The 22,860-nt window shown below is 34.7% G+C and overlaps 1 protein-coding gene across 1 annotated transcript in view; it reads left to right on the forward strand.

Moving 5' to 3' along the window:
• The first annotated feature begins 410 nt into the window (after positions 1–410).
• The window catches only part of LOC148956733 (methylmalonyl-CoA mutase, mitochondrial-like), a 56,100-nt gene continuing 33,650 nt past the window's right edge, over positions 411–22,860 (forward strand). The window contains exons 1-2 of the mRNA XM_089087071.1: positions 411–531; positions 22,216–22,391. Of these exons, the coding sequence (XP_088943197.1) occupies positions 493–531; positions 22,216–22,391 (215 nt within the window). The 5' untranslated portion in view covers positions 411–492. The remainder of the gene's footprint in view (positions 532–22,215; positions 22,392–22,860) is intronic.

The following is a 22,860-nucleotide window of genomic DNA, read 5'->3' on the forward strand; positions in this document are numbered from 1 at the left end:
TTGTAGCTAACCATTGCGCCAGTATTTAGACGTTGAGGCTGAGAAAAAATTACTGATATTTCTTTTTTCTTTTCTATTTTTGTTTCTCTCTCGGACTAAAGCGGAACAAGGCCACTATACTATTTTAATATAAATTCTTGAAGTCTTCAGGCTCGTTTCGCATCCTAATCGAGTTGCTTACAGCCACCAAAGAAGAGGTGACGCTTTACTCTAACCACAGTACCGGTAGTTTCATACAGAAGGAACGCTGTTGGACTTTTTTTTCACATGCTAAAATCATTTTTCAGGTGAACGCAGAAAGCTGTCGCAATTTTGTGTAGTTTATCCTTGGAAAATCAGACTTTCCACAGAAAAGTGTAATTTTCTGAAAACAAAAAATACAAAACTACAGCTATGGCAACCATGTATTTGTTCAGAGCCATATTGAAGTCAATAGAAAGTTTAAATTTCAATTTTCTATCGAAGTTGTTCTGAAAATTTTTAGATTTGGAGATGTTACGAAATAAAACCCTATTTTGCTTTAATCTAAAGGTTATTTTCTTGATACTGATTTTCAAATATATAAGTCATTAGGGTAGCTGGTTATCAAATTTCCTATGAGTTGACATGACACTTGCATGATGTTAAGATGGCTAACCTCGTGAATTAGGCTAGATTTATGCTGACCTATTTTAAATTGAAGACTGTCAGGGTTGATGCAAGACAATAGGCTATATAGAAATCCGGTAAAATTCTACTTTAGCTACTTTTGGCTATCTTGGAAAGGAGTTTGGTTAGGAAAATGAAACTTTCAGGGATAGATCTAAAGGCTAAAGCATGCCCAGGGAAGGTATTTTGAAGTACCTACCTCCACTCCTTCTCCCTCTAGAAGGTCCTGACCTTTGATGACCTTTGAAAATCTGTGTGTTATAAAAGTGAAACCTTCTAAGATAGATCTTCTGCTTAAAATGAAGTCCAACAAATTGTTTTCAGCCTCGCAACTTTGCTCAATCCTGATTTATAGAGTTTTAAAGATATGCAAATACATTTCCTAAATTTTGAAAATTAACATTGATATGGCTTAAAATACTACTCAAATAACAGGAATTGCATTTTCAAAACTAAAGCTTGAGAAAAAGAATCTTATAACTGAAAATTAAGGTAAAATATTGTTTTGTCAAAATTTCAATAGGTATACACCTGTCATGTAGGCAAATTTCAGGATCCTCTAGAGGGAGAAGGAGAGGAGATAAGTACTTCAAAATACCTTCCCAGGACATATTTTAGCCTGTAGACCTATCCCTGATAGTTTTATTTTGCTAACCTCACCCCTTTCCAATATAGGTAAAAGTAACTAAAGCAGAATTTTACCAGAAATCCTGGTAAATTTTTCGCAGTTCATATTATTGACTTACAAATAAAGTAAACACTTGATGCCATTTTTTATGTTCTTTCCAAATATAGTAATCATTTCTGCCACAAATGAGAAGTAAGTTTAAACTTTGGTAAATGATTTGCAGTTCATATTATTGATTTACAAATAAAGTAACCATACACCTGCAAAAAAATTACCAAAACTTTATCCCCCCCCCCCCTTATGTGCAAATATATACTCTGAATTCAAATATAGGCTATTGTAGTTGGGGTGAAATTTATTTGTGGCAAAAATGTTTGTTATATTTGGAAAGAGCATAAAAAAGACATCAAGTGATATGTTCACTTTATTCATAAGTCAATAATATGAACTGCAAAAAATTTACAGAAATCCTATTAGGCTATAGATTTTAAAGTTAAATTTCACCATCTTGTAGCCAAGAATGAAGAGTTAATTTAAAGCTGAAATGTTGGAAAGACAACTGGCTATGTTAGGCCTACCTTCTGATGAATTATGGCCATGATGTTGTTGTATTTCAGGATGTAAACTGAAGAGGAACTTCCAGGAATAGTTGAACATGAAAGTGGGGAGTTTTTATAATTTGGCTTATAGAAAATGAATAGGCATAATGTTTAGAAAATGGTTTTTGAATTAGCCTAGCAGCAGATCATAGAAAGGAAAGCCAAAAACTGCTGCTAAGAACATTAGCAGTTTATGCATACATATAATATAGCATCAGACTCTACTGTCCCTACCAGCAGTGCTGATCTTGTTTAATGAACCTTCAATAAGGAAATGCAATTGGGAGTCAACAGGGGCAAACTTTTTATTGGGGGAGGGGGGGCAAAAGGAGTCCACATCCAGATATTCAAGGGGCATGGGATACCATAATAATTTTTTCTACATTATTGGAGAGGGGCAATTGCCATCCTCCCCAAACAACACCCCTGGGAATTGAAGGCCGGCCATCAGGGGTGTTGTTTGGGGTGGCAAGGGGGCAGTTACCACCTCAATAATATGGAGAGAAAAAATATTATACATCCCATGCCCTTTCACTCTCCAGATATGGACCTCTCTTGTCCCCCCCCCCCATAAAAATGCTGGAGGTCTGCCCCTGCCAGCCATCCTGTGTTTTTGCACACCCTTCCTGTTGACCTTCTCAAGATTAGACCAGGTATCCATTTTGAAATCCATTGACTCTGGCTGTGTTTACTAAGTCATATCACTGATCTCCATTCCTAACCAAATAATCAGCAACATCAGGACTCAAGTTGTGTCCTCATAGAGAAAGGATTTCAAGTCTAGCATGCCAACCACTCAGCTATGTTATACATAGACTATATATAGGCTATACATTTGTCCACTAAGTGGGGAGGGATAGTGATCTTTATTTAGGAGTCATATAAGTAAGTATTTAAAAAATATTAAAGTAGTTTTGTGGATTTTAGTGTTTCCTTATGGAGAGTAGGAGTCCTAAACCAGTACTGTAATTATGGTCTGATGGTTGCCTACTTCTGATGGGAACATGCCAAATAAATTAAAAGTAGTTCTATTAGATTTCTTCTTGCATGCTCTTCCCAATGGTCACATGCATAGCCATAATAATATATCTTCATGTTGCATTTTTCATCTCTTGATGTATTGTATAATTGGTAGCTCAAGTCTAGATTGAAAGAAATCCAGTATGTCTTAAGTGAGTACAATAGAACTATGGACATAAATGTTATTTCAAATTGTTTTAGATAGTGGATGACAACAAAAGGAAACACAATAATCTGATTAAGGTTAAAAACCTATGATATTAGGGCTCAGTTTTTTAAACAGATTCAATAAATCTTAGCTATGCCACTGCTTGGAATGCTATGGTAATAAACCGAGTTTATGAAAAGTGTCAATAAAGAAATGCCCAGAACTTGATATAGCAAGTTAAGTTCTCTGAAGATCAAATTAGATATATCTACAGTGAGTCAAAGAAAATATAACCACTAGACTAGGCCAAACATAGCATTTCCTTTTGCTAGTGGTACAACATTCCTGGTAGGCATACTGTATGAAAGTGGAAAAATTACACGAAAAATTGTAAAGTCTTTAGATTTCAAGGGGGCAAGGTAACTATGAACTCTCCTTTTCCACTCCTTGTATACATCAGTATCTAAACATTTAATCAAATTAAATACCATACAAACCAGGGGTGGATCCAGGATTTTTTTTTTTTGGGGGGGGGGGCAAAATAGGTTGATCTGATTAACTTGCATTAGGAGCATTTTTAATTAATGCAAACTTGTGTTAATTAAGTAAATTGCACTACTTTAATCTATGTTAGGGGGGCACGCCCCCTCACCCCCCCCCCTCCACCTGGATCCACCACTAATACAATTCCCTTTTATATTTTGAAGTGGACGAACAGCAAATACAGGACTTGCCCTTTTCAAGTCAGACTGCTTCTGGGAAGGCCCTGTATAAGAAGGTTTTTAAACCTGAAGTTTTTACACCAGATTTTTGAATATTTCAAAAGAACTCTTAAAACTCATAGATCTAAAATGGTACTAATTACTTTTCCTACTAAATCTAATATATTCAATTTAATCTACCTGGTCTTTCAATTCTTTGTGATTTACTCCCTGCTCCTCTCCCAACACTGTCTCCAAAAGAATTTCCTGTTATCATAGATCTTATACAACTTTCATTGCCCAAAAATAAATACTTGGCTATTTGATCTGTAATGGCTATGTGTCAATGTGTACTTAAATTTGCTTTTGTTCTCCCTAGTCTAATATTACTAAGTATAAAAAGACTAATCTGGCTTTGCATCATAAATTTTTTTACAAAAAAGAAGTAGCATACAATCAGAATAGAGTATAATGAAAGTAAGTTATTAGTAAGGCCTGAATGATATAATGGCTGGCCAAAATTATTGGGCTGATATACAGGTCAGTGTCATTATTGGATATAGGAAAAAAACATTGGATATTAGCTGATTTACTTTTTACATGCAAGTTATCCATCTAGAAGATGGCACCAGATTTCCTCAGGTAATTTTTGCTTGTTCGGTCCTTGGGAGCAGAGCCACAAGATAAGTCTGACCATGTTGGAGAGAGCAGCAGAAGTGAGTCAAATGAAGTCAAAGTATATTTGTTGTCAATACTTGTCAAAGCACACCTGGTGCAGCCATGTTCAAAATATATGGTGAGTTCAAGAATGTACAACCAGCAAAGTTGTTTTTGCTTGTCACCTAGATCCCAGATGCAAGCACTGACCCCTAAATTACACAGCACCCAGTAAGGCTAAAAGGTGGATGCAAGAAGAAACACAGAGTCAGACATTGGAAGAAACAAAATTAGCCACTGCAACAGAAGAGGGGTTTAAACCCAAAACAAAGGAGAGTAGGCACAGCAAGTTTGATTGACTGCCTGTTTGATAAAATGCTTGCAACTTCAGCAAGTAAGCAAGATGAAAAAGTCAGCATATAATAGTGATCAGAAACTGGAAAGGTACATGAGTAAGCCTGTCATTGACAGGAAAATAAGCTGTCTGTTAGAGTGGTAGCAAAATACCAGCAGTTGTTTCAAGAGACTGGCACAACTTCCTCAGAAGTAAGTCTGCTCTCTACCTTCTTCTCTCCCAAGCAAAAGAGTTTTCAGCATAGTTCGGAACATTTATGATGACAAACAAAGATCTCTGTAAAGAGAAAATGCTGAAAAAATGTGCTTTTTGTGTTACAACTTGCCTCAATTGGACTGGACTTATTTAGCACTCTCCAGACTAGAACTTTATTTGGTTTAGTTGTTATTCTAAATATTTTTTGCATTATTGGGAATCCACATTGAATTATTGAGGCTGTTCTTTTGTCTGAAATAAGCCAGGGAGAAACTTGTGAGCATGAAAGGTGCAGAGAATGCAGGGTCTAAACTTTAGATAAGTATTTCTTTTCCAGAGAGATATTTATTGGCAAATTGCATTAGCATCATATTGCTGCAATACCAATATATTGGTATTCAGCCCCAAAAATTTAAACTGGTTGGGCCCTTGTTATTACATACATATACAACAGGACAGAAAGTTTTATGCAAATAATTCAGATGATTCAAACTAAATACTTTCTAAGACCACACTGGCTATACATGATGTATGAAGCTAAGAGAGGAAAGGAAATAATAAATGATAAATAAAACCAAAAAAGGGTGAGAAAACAAGGATTTTGTCAGCCAGTGGTAAAATACGAAGACAAAAAACCAGAAAATATTTTGACAAGGACCTCCACCAAGTCATCCTCAGTGCTAAAAAAAAAAACAAAAAAAAGAAACAATAAGAATCTAACCTTTTAGAATTCACTACACAAGATCCTAACAAACAGTGTTTGTTCAGTGAACAAACTGTTTGTTTGGATCTTGTGTAGTGAACTCTAAAAGGTTAGATTCTCGTTGTTTTTTGTTTTTTTTGTTGTTTTTTTTTAGCACTGAGGACGACTTGGCAGAGGTCCTTGTCAAAATATTTGCTGGTTTTTTGTCTTCATATTTTACCTCTGGCTGACAAAATCCTTGTTTTCTGACCCTTTTTTGGTTTTATTTATCATTTATTATTTTCTTTCCTCTCTTAAGCTTCATACAATTTGAACTGGATTTATTAGGAGTTTCAGAAACTCATATCCCGGGGGTAGGAAGCATGAAATTAGGTGAATAGAATTTGTTTACTCAGGCAGGAAGGATGGGGTACATAGGCAGGGAGTAGTGCTCATGATGAATGGAGTAGGGAGTAGGGCTCAAGCTGCTAAGCCTTCTTTAGCTTGTTTAGGCTGGGAAGGTATTAATAATAGAATATTAATTGCTCATTTTAAGCCAAAAAATTACAGGGTATCTGTCATAACAATAAATGCCCTTTTATAACCAAATGATGGACATAGTAGTGACTAAGGTGCGTTTTTATTACTGGTACTGGATCAAATAGACAGGGTCCCAGGTAGAAATATGAAGTTATTACTGGGAGATTTTAACGCCCAGGTTGGTAGAAATAGGGATAGATGGTATCCCAGTCTAGGTAAATTTGGTGTAGGAAAGGAAAACAGTAATGGATGCAGACTGTTGCAATTTTGTAGGTATAATAATTTAGTTATAACTAATACAGTGTTTGGTCATAAAATGGCTCATAAGTTAACATGGTATTTACATGATGATAGGACAGCTAACCATATTGATTATGTTATAGTAAACCAAAGACTGGTAGGATCAATACAAGATACTAGGGTTTATAGGAGTGCTGTTATTGATGTTAAAAGTAAAGATCTAGTAGTGCCAAGGGTTAATTTAAAGCTGAAATTTTGAAAGGGTAACTACCTCCCGGGAAGTTATGATGTTGGTAGACTCCAGGGTAATAATTTTAGAGAAAACTTCAAGGAAAAGTTGAATACTAAACTTAAGGGTTTAAAATTTGATAATGTGGAAAATGGTTGAAATAATTTTAGAAAAATTATTTTTTAAGTTGCTGAAGGTGTCTTAGGGAAGAAAGCCAGGACTGCAGCTAAGAATATTAGTGAAAAAGCTTTATGTTTAATAGAAAGGAGAAAGGACTTGTGCAAGAATTATATGAGTGATAGATCATATAAAAACAAAAGGAATGAATAGAAAGTGGAGAAAGCATTAAAAAATGAACTAAGGAGGCGTGGAGACCATAGATAAAATTGCAAAAGATCTGGAAGATGCAGCCAGACGACATAATAGTAAAATATTGTACCAGCATGTTAACAAATTGAGAGGGACTAGTCAATCTGGACTTGGCCCAGTTAAAGATAGGAATGGGGCTGCAGCTAGGGATAAGAAAAAAATAGAGAGAGATGGGCCAAACATTTTGAGAATTTGCTTAACCAAGATAGAGTTGCAGGAAAAGATATAGAAGAAAATGGAAAAGTTTGTGATACCGTGGATGTGAAGGAAGATTTGTTTTGTGAGGAGGAATTAGTAACAGTACCACAAGGATTAAAAAATAATGAGGCTCCAGGTGCTGAACGTATGGTAAACGAGTTTCCTAAACGTGGTGGGTCTGAGGTTAGAAATCAGCTAATGAAGATTATGAATATGATTCTTGCAAAAGGGGAAGTACCTAACGATTTTAGGAAAACCTTAATTAAACCACTGTATAAGAAAGGTGATAAGAATGAATGTGTTAATTATCAGGGCATTAGTCTGGTCTCTGTAGGTAGTAAATTACTAAGTAATATGATACTTTTTAGACTGAGAGATGCTGTAGACAGTTTTAAGAGAAGAACAGTGCAGTTTTAGAAAAAATAGAGGTTGTGTCGACTAAATTTTCACTCTGAGGCTAATAATTGAAAAGTGACTGAGTTTTCAAACACCTTTGGTTCTCAGTTTTATAGATTATGAGCAAGCGTTTGATTCTGTTGATAGTAAAGGTTTTTAGTAGAGCTTTGGTAAAGGTTTTATCCTTGTATGGTATACCAGACATATACATTAAAGTGATTAGTGCTATGTACAAGATTAACATTGCTGTGGCTAAGGTAGGAAATGAGGCTAGCAGCTGTTTTTGTATTAAATCAGGAGTAAACAGGGTTGTGTTCTATCCCTCTTTATATGGATTATTTTGATGAACTTTGTTTTAAGGAGCACAGGACAGGCAATGGGAGACCACAGAATCAAATGGGGAGGAAAAAGTCTCCTGTACTTAGATTATGCTGATGATTTAAGCCTCCTAGTTGAAAGTGTTAGAAAAATGAATGAACTTTTAGAGGTTTTGCAAGTTCAGGGTGCTAGAATAGGTTTGAAAATTCATATTCAGAAGACTAAGTCCTTAAGGCTAGGAATAAGTGAAGATGAAAAGGTGATATTCTGTAATGAAAAGATTAATCAAGGGGTCAGCTTTACTTAGTAGTATTATTAGTAAAGGCGGTGGGAACAATGAAGTTGTTAAGAGTAGAATAGCCAAGGCTCAGGGTGTTTTTCTTAAGTTAAAAAAAGTTTGGAAGAATAGGAAGATAAGTCTGCAAACCAAGATTAACAACAACAGCAACCGTACAAGAAAATCGAAATATATTACCTTGATTATTATCGCTTCTAATCAGTAGTTGTACCAAACCTATCCTGCTCAAGTCATCCTCAGGGCTATACTGTGGTATTTATCCTTCCCATAGTATAGTGCAGACGGTTTGATATCATCTATTTTCCCTTCTTATTTTAGTTTTATATTTGTGTTTAAAGCTTTTTCCAATAGGCAATGTTCAAAAGTCCTCCAAAAAAAACGTCCCCCCAGATCCCAAATCAAATTCGATAGTGAAAGATACCCATCCTGGCTGGTCAAGCACATTATCTGAAAGTTCTAATGATGGCTCTGATTCGGAGAATAGGACAGTGATAACTGTAGGTCCTAATGCAACCATAAATGATGATAATGTGTTTCAAGAGGTCCTCTCTAGAAGCTCTAAAAAAAGGGAAAAAATCTCCCCAATTAAAAGCATTTCCCCTCTCCCTCCCCAAGATCCTCCCCCCAAAAACTTAGAAATTTACCTTAAAATTTCTCCCTCAACCCCCTGTGAAATAAAAATGATCACTGCAATAAGAGTTGCAATTTTTAAATTGCTAAAATCAATGTTCTCTCTTAACATTAACCGTGATGGATCTCTGCTTATAGCTGTAGAAGATCAGAAATCAGCAGATACAATAATTAACCTTAAATCCCTTCTGAATATCCCAATTATTGCATCTAATTGGAACCCAAAACAATCACCAACAAAAATTGTAGTTTATAATGTTCCCCCAGAGATATCTACTCAGGAGTTAAAAGAAGGCCTCTCAGATAGGGCTGGAAACACAATCCCAGTTGAGGATGTTACCCAACTTGGAAAACCTAATTCTACTGGCCTAAAAACTAGTAGATCCTTCTTATTCACACTAAAGGATAAAATTGATATCCCAGAAAAATTATTCCTATTTGGGCAAATCAAACCACACAAGGAATACAAACCTAAGCCTATTCAGTGTCAGAAGTGTTTCAAACTGGGACACACGACAAACAAATGCAATGAAATTCTCCAAGAGTGTAGTAATTGTAAATCTTTCCATCCTAAAGAGCTGACAACTTGCAAAAACACCCAGCCTACATGCATCAATTGCAAAGGTCCACATGAATCTACAAATAAATCATTATGCCCTGCATACAAGAAAAGAGCTCTAACACTCCAAATATCAACAGAGAAGGCCATCCCATACCCCTTTGCAGCAATGGAAGCAAATTCTGCCCAACAATACCAAATAAAGCCTGTAATGAAACCAACCAAAACCCCCAAGTCAAATGCCCCAAATGCTTCAAGCACCCCATATAAAACAATATCTTCTAAGCCCCCTAGCTCAAATCCCTATCAGAAGGAATCACCAAGCCAGCAAGCCTTGTTTTCCGGTGAGATGAGGCCAGCCTGGCCCTCCCTCCCAAGAAGAAACAAACCAGAAACACTACCTGGAATCAATCCCTTAACCAACAAACAGGATGCACTACCAAAAATGCAATCCCTAAATATACGCTTATTCATTCTAAACTGTAATGCAGTTCAGGCCATGAACATACATCAACTACAGAAAACAAAAATTATTGCAGAATTGGCAAAAATCTACATCCCAGATGATATGCTCATTCAAGCAAACAAAGATCTTGCTTTACTTTTAACAAAGCTGAACATTGACACACAGTCATATGAAGAATAAATCAACAACACAACATTTATCAATACTCAATTGGAATGTAAGAGCACTTACAGAAAATAAGCTAAATGAACTAATATCATTAATGAATAATATTTCCATTAATATTGCTTGCCTACAGGAAACTCATTTAACCCAAAATCAACAAATTAAGTCTCTGGGATACACTATCCTGAGAAAGGATAGATCTTCAGAGAGAAAAGGAGGTGGTGTAGCTTTATTAGTTAATAATAATATAAAATTTTGTGGCATCAATTTTCCAGATTTTGAAAATGATGTTGATGTAATTGGTATAAGTGTTTGGCTGAATAATTTAAAAACCTACATAATAAGCTTTTATAACCCTAATGGCCAAACTTCAGATGCCAAGGATTTCTTTAATTATATAAATAATTCTAATATGTTAAAAAACATCATTATTTGTGGTGATTTCAATGCCCACAGCCTTTTGTGGGGGAATAAACCAGCAAATAAAGCTGGTAAATTTATTGAGCATATGATTTCAAATAATAATGAATTAGCTGTTGCTACCCCTCCAAACCTAGATACATATTTTAACCCCAAAAGTGCCAAATTCTCCACAATTGACCTACAAATTGTGTCTTCAAATTTTTTGAACAAAATTTACATAAATAAAATTGATAGTCTGTGTACAGACCACTTTGCTATAGTTTGCTCCCTAAATGAACCTGCTGAAACTTCTTCTCATACATCCAAATATATCAACACTAAAGCAAATTGGTCTATTTTCCAAAATAAGCTAAATGATGAAATTACAAGTTTCACCCAAAGTTCATGCATTTCTAACACAACAGTTGACACACATGCTGAAGCCTTGACATCTTTACTAATAAATTCAGCTAATCATGCTATCCCCAGGACAACACCTAAGAAAACATTCCCTAAACAAATTCCTAAAGCATGGTGGACAAATGAGTGCCTAAATAAATGGAAGATAAAAAAGGCAGCTAGGACAGAATTCATAAAAAAACCAACACCTACTACATATTTAAAAAAATTACAAGCAGAATCTAATCTAAAAAGGACTATAATAGATGCTAAATATAAATACTGGAATAATTTTGCAAATAATCTCTCCAGAGAAATGCATGAGCCATTTATACATAAAGTCATAAGCCACATATGTGGGAAAAAGACTTCTCCCAACCTACTCCTGTATGAGCTTATACATAATAATACCCATTATGACAATGATATTGAAAAGGCTAACCTATTTGCAACTCTTTTTGTTAATAAGCTAACATCAAACAATCAAAGCAATCTGTCCACAATTCCTATGAACCCTAGTTACCAACCACGCCCAGGATCCGAGTACATAACTAATCCATTTTCAATCCAGGAATTGAATAATGCAATACATCATATTAGGTCCAAAACTAGCAGCAGCTATGACAATATACACCCTACATGGATAAAGAATCTCACACCTTCATACAAACAAGAACTGCTAAATTGTTATAATAACGCTTGGGCATCCTCTAGGTTCCCCAATATATGGAAATGTTCGTCCCTCCTACCAATCCTAAAGAAAAATAAACCAAAAGATAACCCTGAGTCTTATAGGCCCATAATGATTACACCTGTGATGGGGAAAATAATGGAGAAAATGATTTATCACAGACTCCTCTGGTTTGTTGAGAAAAATAACATGATCCCACACACTCAAACTGGATTCAGGAAATACCACTCCTCAACAGATGCTTTCATTTTGCTAACATATGCAATAAATGAATCTTTCTCAAAAAATAATATCCTAGTGGCAGCTTTCCTTGATTTTGAAGGAGCATATGACAATGTGAACCACCAAATCCTTTTAAATAAACTTGCAAACCTTGGAGTACCTCCCAAGCTAGTATCCTTTATTAAATCCTTCATAGAAGTGTGAAGTTTCATTGTTTGTGTTGGTTCAGCCTCTTCACCCCAAAAGACAATATCCAAAGGCCTACCTCAGGGAGCAGTCCTCAGTTGCCTCCTATTTGCCCTATTTCTATGGGACATGAACCTGCCCAACACAAATCTACAATATGATGATGATCTGGTGCTATGGCCATCTGGCAACACCTTTCAGATAGCACAGTCAAATCTGCAAAAGTCACTTTTCCAGTTTGAAAAATTCTCTCAACATTCAGATTTACCCATTGCACCCACCAAGTCAAAAATAATCCAATTTCACAGGAAGCGAAACCATGTTAATGCAAAACTAACTCTAAATAAAACAACTATTCCAGAAGATAATAACATTAATTACCTAGGTCTCATGCTTGACCAAAAACTTAATTTCCACCTCCACATTTCAAACACAATAAAAAAATGTTATAGAAAAGCAAATATACTAAAAAGACTTCTTTCCACGCCCTGGGGTTGTAAGGAGAAAACCTTACTCCAGTTTTATAAATCACACATAAGACCCCATATTGACTATGGGCTGATTGTCTATGGTGAATGTGCAAAGAACCAGATGCAAAAAATTGAAACAACACAAAATGATATAATACGTCTCATATTTGGTCTTAGGAAACCCACAAGCACCAAGTCTCTGCTTATGGAGAGTGGATTAACAACAATAAGGGAGAGACGTAGCTTTCTCTTGATAAAACATCTTACAAAAATTGAATCAAATAGCTCACACACATTACATAATTGGTTAAGAAATCCAGCCATGTATAGAGGTATTGCAGATGAGTATGCCAATATTCAAAAGAAGTTCCCTGTACCAGCAAAGTCTATTGCACCTACTTTCCCCCAATCCCCTCCATGGAATTGGTCATTTCCCATAATAAATACTGAATTTTCAAAATGGAATAAAGATTTAACCCCCATTGCTTTTGTTCAGAAAAAATTTGCAGAACTTAATACAATTACCTATAAAAATCACTTCCAAATATTTGTTGATGGGTCAAAAATGAATGAGAAGGTTGCAAGTGGTGTTTTCCTTCCTCACCTGAAAATTGCAATGGGCGAGAGATTATTTAATAATTTATCTATAATGTCTGCTGAGTTAAATGCCATAATCATGGCATTAGAACACCTTAAGCAAAACCAATCTTTGATTGAAAATTCGAATAATATTATCATTTATTCCGACTCTTTATCAATCCTTGAGTTGCTGGCCTCAGCTCCTCAATATAAGTTGGACATTGACACTTATCATTGTCTCAGTATTATTGATAATCTTGCTTCAAGTGGCATAAAAACTTACTTTCAGTACATTCCTAGCCACTCTGGCATAAGTGGTAATCATCAGGTTGATGAAATAGCAAAAAATGCTATAAATATTGACCAGCCAAGTGGGAGACCAATCCCAATTAGAGATATCTACCAATGCAGGCTATCAGATATTAATTTTAATAAGATTAATCCTATCCTTTCCCCCTTTCCCAATAAGTATCTTTCTAAAATTTATCATAGAATTCGTTCTGGAACAAATGGACTAAATTTCCTTGCATTCTCATATAAGCTTTCTAATTCAAGTGGTTCAATTCCCCTGTCCCCTCTTTGCAGGCATTGTAATATGAATAATGAAACAATTGACCATTGCCTATTTGAATGTAATATGCTGACGTCTGCACAACATACCTTGCTTTCTAAACTGTTAAAATACTTCAAACACCACAAAATCCCACTATCAGCCAAGAGCCTAGCCAACTATACCTGCACACAGAGTATAGAAATCGACATCTATCATCTTATATTTGAACTCCTAGAGTCGAAAGATCTGCTGAAAGATATCTGAATATATCTAATATATATGAGGCAATCAAGCCAGTAGCTCTGTAGCCCACACAGTGAAGCAAAAGGAAAAGGGCTAAATAGTGTTACTGAAAAGCCCGCCTGCTGTTAAATAGAAGAAGAAGAAGAAGAAGAATATTAGAAGCTACAGTGCTGACAGTGGTCAAATATGACTGAAGCATGGACGCTCCAAAAAGCAGATGAAGATTTGCTAGATGTTTCCAAGAGAAATTGCTTAAGGATTGTTCAGGGTACCAGGCTGACTGACTGTATTTCAAACAATAGGTTATACAAAATGTGGTTCAATACCGCTCTCAAGGGCTATAATGAAAGAAAGGTTGAGGTGGCTAGGGCACGTTGTGCAGATGAAGGATGACAGATTGCCAAAGATTGTTCTGTTTGGCCAAGCATCTAGGGCTAAACGGAAAGCAGGTCTTCCCTGTCTGGGGTGGGAGGACGTCATAAAGAATGATTTAAAGGAAATGGGAACTTTGTGAGCGGGTGTAAAAAGGGAGGCTTTGAATAGATTGGGATGGAGGAGGAGCGTGCGTAGCTGTGTTGGTCTCAGGCGGCTTGGTGCTGTGGTGAGTTGTTAGTAGTAATTGTAGGCTCATAGTACCTGCATTGAAATCCAAGCAATTTTTACAAAAATTATTTAAATCCAAGCAATTTGAATGAAAATACAAGAAATTAAAGCAAGAATAATGAAAAGTTTAGGATTTCAGATCTGGAGACCCAAAAGGGTCTCACCTGTTTTAGATGTCTTGGTCAATATGTAATCATAAAAACAAATGGCTTCCACATGAAAAATAAAGTACCCAGTGAAAAAATAGTGGAATAGTTACCAGTGGATGGTTAAATTTGATTCAGCCATCCATTTTTCAATGGATGACAAAATAAATGGTAATACTAACATTCTTTAACATAGTTACCCTAAAATATTCAAACACAAAGATATATCTATCCCAAACCAATTTTTTTTAAGATCACTGTTTTCATTTATGGAATCCCTGGTAGGTTAGCCATTGTCTCCTGATTCTCTCTGTGTGTTTGTTTTCTTGTTATTCACTTCAACTAGGTACAATCTTCTCAGCCAAGAGTTGTAATTTCCCTTGGTCATTCTAATAATTGGCTTGAGTCTCCAGCAAGTCTTATTTCATTCTTATTGTGATTATGTTTGATCAGGTTGAAATGTGCAAAAGATTTATTGTTAGTATTTGACTTGACATGACTCAGTGATAACAAAAAGTGGAAGAAAGGAAGTGACTCTTTGATATTAGAAAACGAAAATTTATTAATGGATATCATAATGGTGAAACAAAACTGTCAACCATCTCTTTATAATTTTTTTTTTTAAAGAGTGTGTGTAGTCAGTGAAGATGGTGCTTTGACTTCCACTATTCCAGTTGTTGAGGCAAGGTAGAAGGTACTCATCTAATCTCACTCCTGACAAAACTGTTGCACTCCAAGGGATTATCAATCAATGACCTATTTTGCAGCTTTATACACAATTTTTCTCTTTTCACGTTTAAATGCTTGAGAGAGATGGAAATCAAGAATGAAACAAATTAACCCCCATAGCAGCATTGCATTGACATGAATCATCCAGATCAGTTTTCTATTGTGTAGTCTATTATTATTGTCAACCTTGTTGGCCAACATGAAAACCTCAACCACAATTTAATTCACTTGTGTCATTTTAATTTCTAATTGAACAGTTTACTTATAAATCCTAGCTTAACATTTTTTTAATACCTTAGAGAAGTTAAGAAATTCTCATAACTTTTTACTTAATTTTTTTATTTATAACATATAAAACATGTAGAAAAAGTGAAACCAACTCAGAAGTACCAAAAAAATCAGCTAAAAAATTGCTTGAGTCACAGCAGCCACTCATGTCATTCATATTTCTTACCATAGGGAAACTAGCATCAGACACAAATTAAGATGATTGTGCTTTCTCAGGGTGATGAATATTATATTGAAAAAAACCCACAAAATTAGGAACTTAATTGCACTACTTTTATTTTATTAATATGTTTCCTTCATAAGAGCCCCTCTCCTTAGTGTTACTCTAAACAAACTAAAAGAAAATCCTAAGCAAGAAATTCTTACTTTGCAATACATATATATATATATATATATATATATATATATATATATATATATATATATATATATATATATATATATATATATATATATATATATATATATATATATATATATATATATATATATATATATATATATATATATATATATATATAAATAATGCACTGTGCCCACATCACTCTTTACTTAGGCAGCGCTATTGCGCTGCCTATGATAGCATGTTTTTAATCATTAGAATATCATGCATCCTTCCATTATTATCCACTTTTTAAAACCATTTAAAATAATATTTAGTTATAATACGAAGATAGAGTCTAGAAATATAAATAATATGAATATATACAGAAATATATGTTTTGACAGTTAACTTATGAGGTGTAATATTCAATTAATAGAGAAGTATTGACCATAAATAGTAGGGAGTGGGAGGGGGTACACTGTCAGCATGACAACTATTATATTGAAAAGGAGTATAAAATAAGGAATTTATTGGTACTACTTTTATTTGATATAGATGCTTCCTTCAGAAGAGCCATTACTCAGCACTGTTGTCATTGTAGGTGTTTTGTTGAAATGGATTTTCTGTAGTCTTGACATGATGAGAGTTAGTTTTTTTTTCTGAATTAGAATAATAGAATTGTGAAAAAAGAGATATATTTATTTAAAAAAACAAACAAAAAAAAACAACATCAATGTTGACAGCCACCCTGAGAAGTAAATAACTTGTCCAAGAGGGTGGCAAAAATACACTAAAAAAAAAAATAAAGGATTAAATAAATTATAAAACAAATAATACAAACCGCATATCCTTATTGGCACCACAAACCTTATAACTAAACAAATTCAACTTTACTGTTGAAATCATACCCCAAGAGGTCATAATAAATTATTCAATTATTATGCTCCCAAATATAAATTTTCCTTGGAACAAAATGAAAAAAAAGCGTAACAATGAAATACAACATGATAATCTGATTAATAGAAACATGATGCATATTTTAAAGTATGAGTTTCAGTGTTTTAGACAATTTCATCCCCACAGAAAAATTTCCCTGGGCAGTTCCCTTAGAATGTCTCCAAATGTAAAACTGATTCGCCAAAAAGGAAGTAATTAGCTCAATCTCAACTATTAACTACAGCATTATATGCATATAAAAGAATAAGAACCAAGTGTCCTTGTTTGTAGAAAATACATTTTAATCAAAACATAAAACTGAGAGTAGGTACTGTCCATGTACAGGATATTACCCTAAGGAAAGTAGAAAAGGCACTAAGTTATGAATAAAGGACTTGTGAAAGTAGGGGCTGTCCAAGTACAGGGTATTACCCTAAGGAAAGTAGAACTGGCCAGAGGGGATAATCCTTGAACTTCGTAAGAGCAAGATCAAACTGTTTAAAAGCCAACGTGAGGCCAAACAAATTATTCCAAATAAATATTCAAAAAGTCCAGCGCCAGCCAGCTAATGTATAAATCAAAACAGGTATTCACTCGATTTTTACGTCACCACGGAGGCAGGGGGGTTAAACACCAGCCACCATTCATAATTGGGTGTTGGATGTAAGAATTATCCAAAATCTAAATGAATATCCTGAATCAAGGTCACTTTAACCCACAGCAAAATGTTACGAAATAACAGTCACTGAATTAGCTAAAGACTCTAATTGATTCCGGATATAATCCTTTTTCAACACTTGTTCAAAACTGGAATTTTATCCTTTTGAAAGAACAAGTTGGTCTTAACAGGTCAGAGACTGAATAGCATATCTTATGCCCCAGAGCTCTTCATTCATCTGAAATTTGGTGATTGGCAGGGCTCAGGTACACAATATTCGTATACTTATGAAGTCGGGGGTGGAGGGGCTTGGGCGTTAGTTTAGAGCTTGCTTTAAGCACTCAAACCGCACAGGCCAAAGAACTAATTAATTCTCTAATTCAGATGTGTAAAAACACATATTTATACCGTGATATGGTTTAAAACAGTCATTTGATTGCTTAAGAATATCCCACACCATCCCTGACCAATCATAAACAAGGAGTTAAAAAAGGGTATGTGTAAAAACACATATTTATACCATGATATGGTTTAAAACAGTCATTTGATTGCTTAAGAGTATCCCAGACCATCCCTGACTGATCATAAAAAAAAGGAGTTAAAAGAGGGTATTTAAGAACTATCCCAAAATGATTTTTGTTTTCTCTAATAAAGTCCACTGATTGCTATAATAATTACTATTTTTCTTGCCATAACAAATGCCACAAATTGCTTGTTAAGGTTTCTGGCGTACCCTTATAATAATGTCTAGTATTACTCGTAAAATCTTATGAATAAAGTTGCAATTTTTGCTATGTAGAATCGCTTAGCATTATCAATTATGGCAGATATTTTTGATTGTGTTAGTTTTTTTTTTGCTAAAACCTGCGTTTTGATTTTATTTCGTAATACAGCTGACCATCATGATTCAAATGAGGTGCAACATGACAATATATATGAAGTTGTGGGGGGGGGTCGCATGGAGACACACAATGCACGTACTAAATCAATACTATTGTGTGGACTTTCAAAAAAAATTAAACAAATCTATAAACATGCTATGTTGATAAAAAAAAAGGAACAAAAAGGAAAGAAGGACTGGCAACACATTAAAAGCTTTGTTCATGAGTGACAAGAGCATTATAATTGCTGTTTTTCCTGACTGTGGGTAGTGGCGGATCCAGGGGGGAGGGGGTGCCTCCCCCACCCCCGAGCGTAGTCTAAAGTAGTGTAATTTACTTAGTTAGCTCAAGTTGGCGTTAATTAAACTTGCTCCTAACGCAAGTTTATCGGATCAACCTATCTTGTGCCCCCTAAATTTTTTAATCAGATCAACCTATTTTGCCCCCCCCCCCAAAAAAAATCATGGATCCGCCCCTGACTGTGGGTCTCCAAACTTGAGGTAAAAGTTCAGCTAAAAGCTATATAAAGAGGCTTGTCTGGAAATGACATTCCAATACTGCTACATTGATAGAGCTTTCAGGAGGTTATCTTAAACGAAATCAGGTCATAGAAGTATATTGATTGCCTGAAATATTTTTTAGTAGTCTCTCTGGGTGGTTTGGGGTAAAACCATTGTTTGTAATTCATTAGAATGGAAATCATAATAACCCCAGTCCTTTCCACAAAAAATCAAATTTTCTAATATCCTAAAGTGAATGTCTGGTTTCAAGACACCCTTTTGGTTTGTTTGCAGCATCTTAAGCTAGGAAACTATGCACTAAATGAGGTTTCAGATGTAATTCAAAATTTATGTTTTACTGCTCTTTTTTTTACATAATTCTTTTGAAAATTCATTTGTTTAACGATTTGAATGTTTAAAATATTTTGGTAACTTCTCATTTATCACTTTTTGCAAAACCACGATGCTCAGTTTTTTGGATTATACATTTTGTTACCCATTTTACGATTATAACTTACTTAATCTTTGTCTTTACACTCTTTATTTTCTTTTAAATACTGACATATTTAACAATTTGGAACATTTTATGCCGTTATAACTCTTATTTTATTATTCTCATTAAATATTTGAAACCCTATCAAACAAAAAAAGATAACCAAAAGGAAAAAACACACACAACTCACAATAACCAAAAAAAAAAAAATTAACGACGCTAGTAAAGATAATTCAATCACTTCAAAAAAGAGCCACTGGTATAGTACTGGAGACTAAGAATGGCTTACCTTTGAAAGCCAGGCATTGTGAACCTGCTTGTTTTTCTGTTGAAATAAGTGATCAACAGTACTCTACTAAACTTTATCGTAAAATAATAATTGTAGATTTTTAAGCACAAAAATACCCTTGGAAATGTGACAAATCAAACCTCTATCCTGCTTTTTTCTAAATGTTATTTTCATGTTAATGGTTTCTTAGTAGTTCATTACAATTAAATGGCCAAATATGTAATCAAATAATAATTCAAATAACAATTCAACTACCTAATTATGGAAAACAATACATTAGCTGTGTTTATCTTTCTTTCTAGAAGTAAATCACAGGGCTTATCATTTGTTAGTAAATACTTGCATTTTCTGCTGACTGTAGATTCCCTATTACATTTGGGTGTAGTTCTAGATGAACTGCCTTTTACTATCTTGAAAAGTAGCATAGCATATTTGAGCTAGTCTAGGTAAATGTAAATTTCAGGATGGGATCTAGTGTCTAAATGGTCGTACAAGGTGGTATTTTGAATATGTTTTCTCTACTCCTTCCCTATTTCCAAAACTTAGAAGATTGCATAAAAAGCAGTTCTGTATACATACTGGTAACATGGGGGATAATATTGAGTATATTTTGCAAAACAGAAGAAAGAGGAGCAGTATTTTTGCTTTTCCAAATTTGGAAATGTTATAAGAATTTAGTATTACGGGAAAGCTACCAAATTGAAAGGCTTTTTGATAAGGTTGCTTCTGGAATTTAGCTTTCTTGTAAAAATTTATAAACATAGCTTATCGGTCTTGGCTTTTTTATACTGGAAGGTCCAAGATGTCGTTTGACGTAAGCTATCAAACTTCGTCAAATTTGCCTTGTTGAGGATCCGATGGAGAGACCCAAGTAAGTGTTATGATTAACTAGTTCGATTCATCTGTTCCCAGAAGAAGCTTCTTCTTGATACTCTTACGTTCAGTGAAAAATTAAACCGAAGACTTTAGGGCTTAAATTCTAGACGGAGTTTTACCTACTCGGATTGCTATGAGGCAAAGATGTCGATAATGCGCTGGATAATAAGGACTGAGTTTAGAATATTGTTCAAAGATAGCTGTATTGGAGTAAGTGGATCCAAATCAAGCTGTAGGCTTTGCTCGTTGAATTTTGTTTTTGAAACATTGTACATATGCAGCTTCATATTGTTAACAGAATATTCTGCCTGAAGTGGGGAGTGAAGGTATAACCACACAATTTTTATCGCGTGCAAAACTCATGGTTAGAGCACTGGGGTTTGGTGACAAGTGAAACAGTGCTTTGCAGGAAATACAGTTGTTCAACTGAAAGCTTTTCATTCTTACCTTTCACTGATACTCAGCAACTGATCCTAATCTGTGTTTACCTAGAGAGAGAGAGCTTGACTATGAAAGGCTTTCAGTGTTGAGGATATTTTCATAGTTTGGCAAAAGAGTTGCCAAGCGAAAGTCTTAATTCATAATATACTTCAAATGTTTTAATCTTTGAAAGTAAGTGAAGGTATTTCAGCAAAATTTGTATGGTGGTAATTTAAAAAAAAATATGTCAGCTGGCAAACAGATTTTCAGCATAAAGGAATAAATAAATGTGTGTTCTTAAAAAAAAAAAGAATAAAAGTATGGGTAAGAGCAGACAATTTTCTAGATATTGTAAGCTTCTGCAGTAAGTATTGTGTCTGTAAAGCTGGTGTCTATACTGCATCCTCAGCTCCAAATGCTATATAATATGGTGGTACTTCTTCCTCAAACACATTAACCGAGGATAAATGTAGCTTTTATTCTTTTCTCGGCTTTTACTGTAAATAAAAAGTTAAATTTGTATATAGAACACTTAGTATATAAAAGCGATTTTGCAAAATATTAAAAAAAAACAGTAGACACTAACACAGAACCAGTTACAAAAAGACCTTTGAGATTAGCTGCTAAAAAGGCAATATTAGCTATAAAAACGTGTTTTTAGTTATTCTTCTTTCATTTCAATGAATTACCTTGTTTCACCTCACTTTATTTATCAGTCCTGGTTGAACTTCGCTGAAGTAAGGATGCTGGGACTGTTTGCAAAATTTTCATTTTAGTTTTAATGGTCATACGCTGTTGTAAATCTCTTTTCTTTTATATAATTATGTTTTACTGAGGATGGACCTTGGACATAGGGCCGAAATATTCATTCAAATTAGAATTCCACAATCTTGTGAAGAGAATTCCCTATTGTTCTTCTTATTTTTGATTTTTTTTTTTTTATATACTGTATGTCATAAAACCCTTCTGAAAGGATCACTTACGCAGTATTAACAGTCCTTTTTTCCTCCAAAATCATAAACATGGATCAAAGCTTTTTTTTCTGTTTTTTGTAAGAGGAGGTGAAACTGATAGATTGTCAAGTCCATTGTCTGGAAAAATAATTAATATAGGGGATGGGTGAGGATGTGCAGTCCGTCTTATGTTCTAAAGCAAGAGCTTAGATTTCTGTTGAATTAACAGGTTGATAGTGCAAGAGGTGTTTGTAGAGAAATTATCAATAGTTGAAAGAAATGTATGTATATAGGTTTTTGATATGTATCCAACCTTTATTGTTTCTTTCTAGAGGTTGTCCCTTTGCAAGTCACACTTACGGTGTATTACTGGTGTCCCATTAGATGAACAATGGGTTTCAATGGCAAAGAAACAGCTGAAAGGCAAAGAGCCAGAACACGAACTTCTATGGTACACAAATGAAAATATAGTTATTAAACCACTTTACACTCATAAGGACATTGAAGGGTAATATGTTTTATAGTTTTGATGTTAGACTACTGTAAGACGTGTACATTAAAGATTTGCTCTGCAGTTTCTACCATGGGTGCCTACAAGGGAGAGTAAAGGGAGCTTCACTGAAATCTTAGATGACGAAAAGTGTGCAAAGCATGCAGAATTGGGTAATACTCTGGGAAACACATGATATTTTTCTCGCTGAAAAACTTGTTTAAAGTTTTTTTGCAGGCTTCCAATATTCCCCCTGGAAAAAGGCCCTTACCTTGCCATTGGATGTATCTGTGTGGTTTCATAACAGGAATCAAGATTTGAGAAAGGAGAAGTAAATTTCAGATTTAGCATTCACAAGTCAAATGTCCTACTAGCATGGGTGTACGGCGGGGGGAGGCAGAGGGGGGCCGCTGCCCCCCTAGAACTTCAAATGCACACTAGGTATGACTGAAAAAGCAGGCGGTTGAAAAAGCAGTTGAAAAAAGGT

Source organism: Artemia sp. Qi Xiang Cuo, chromosome 1 (genome assembly GCF_049724085.1).
Source record: "Artemia sp. Qi Xiang Cuo chromosome 1, ASM4972408v1, whole genome shotgun sequence".
Lineage (NCBI taxonomy): Eukaryota > Metazoa > Arthropoda > Branchiopoda > Anostraca > Artemiidae > Artemia > Artemia sp. Qi Xiang Cuo.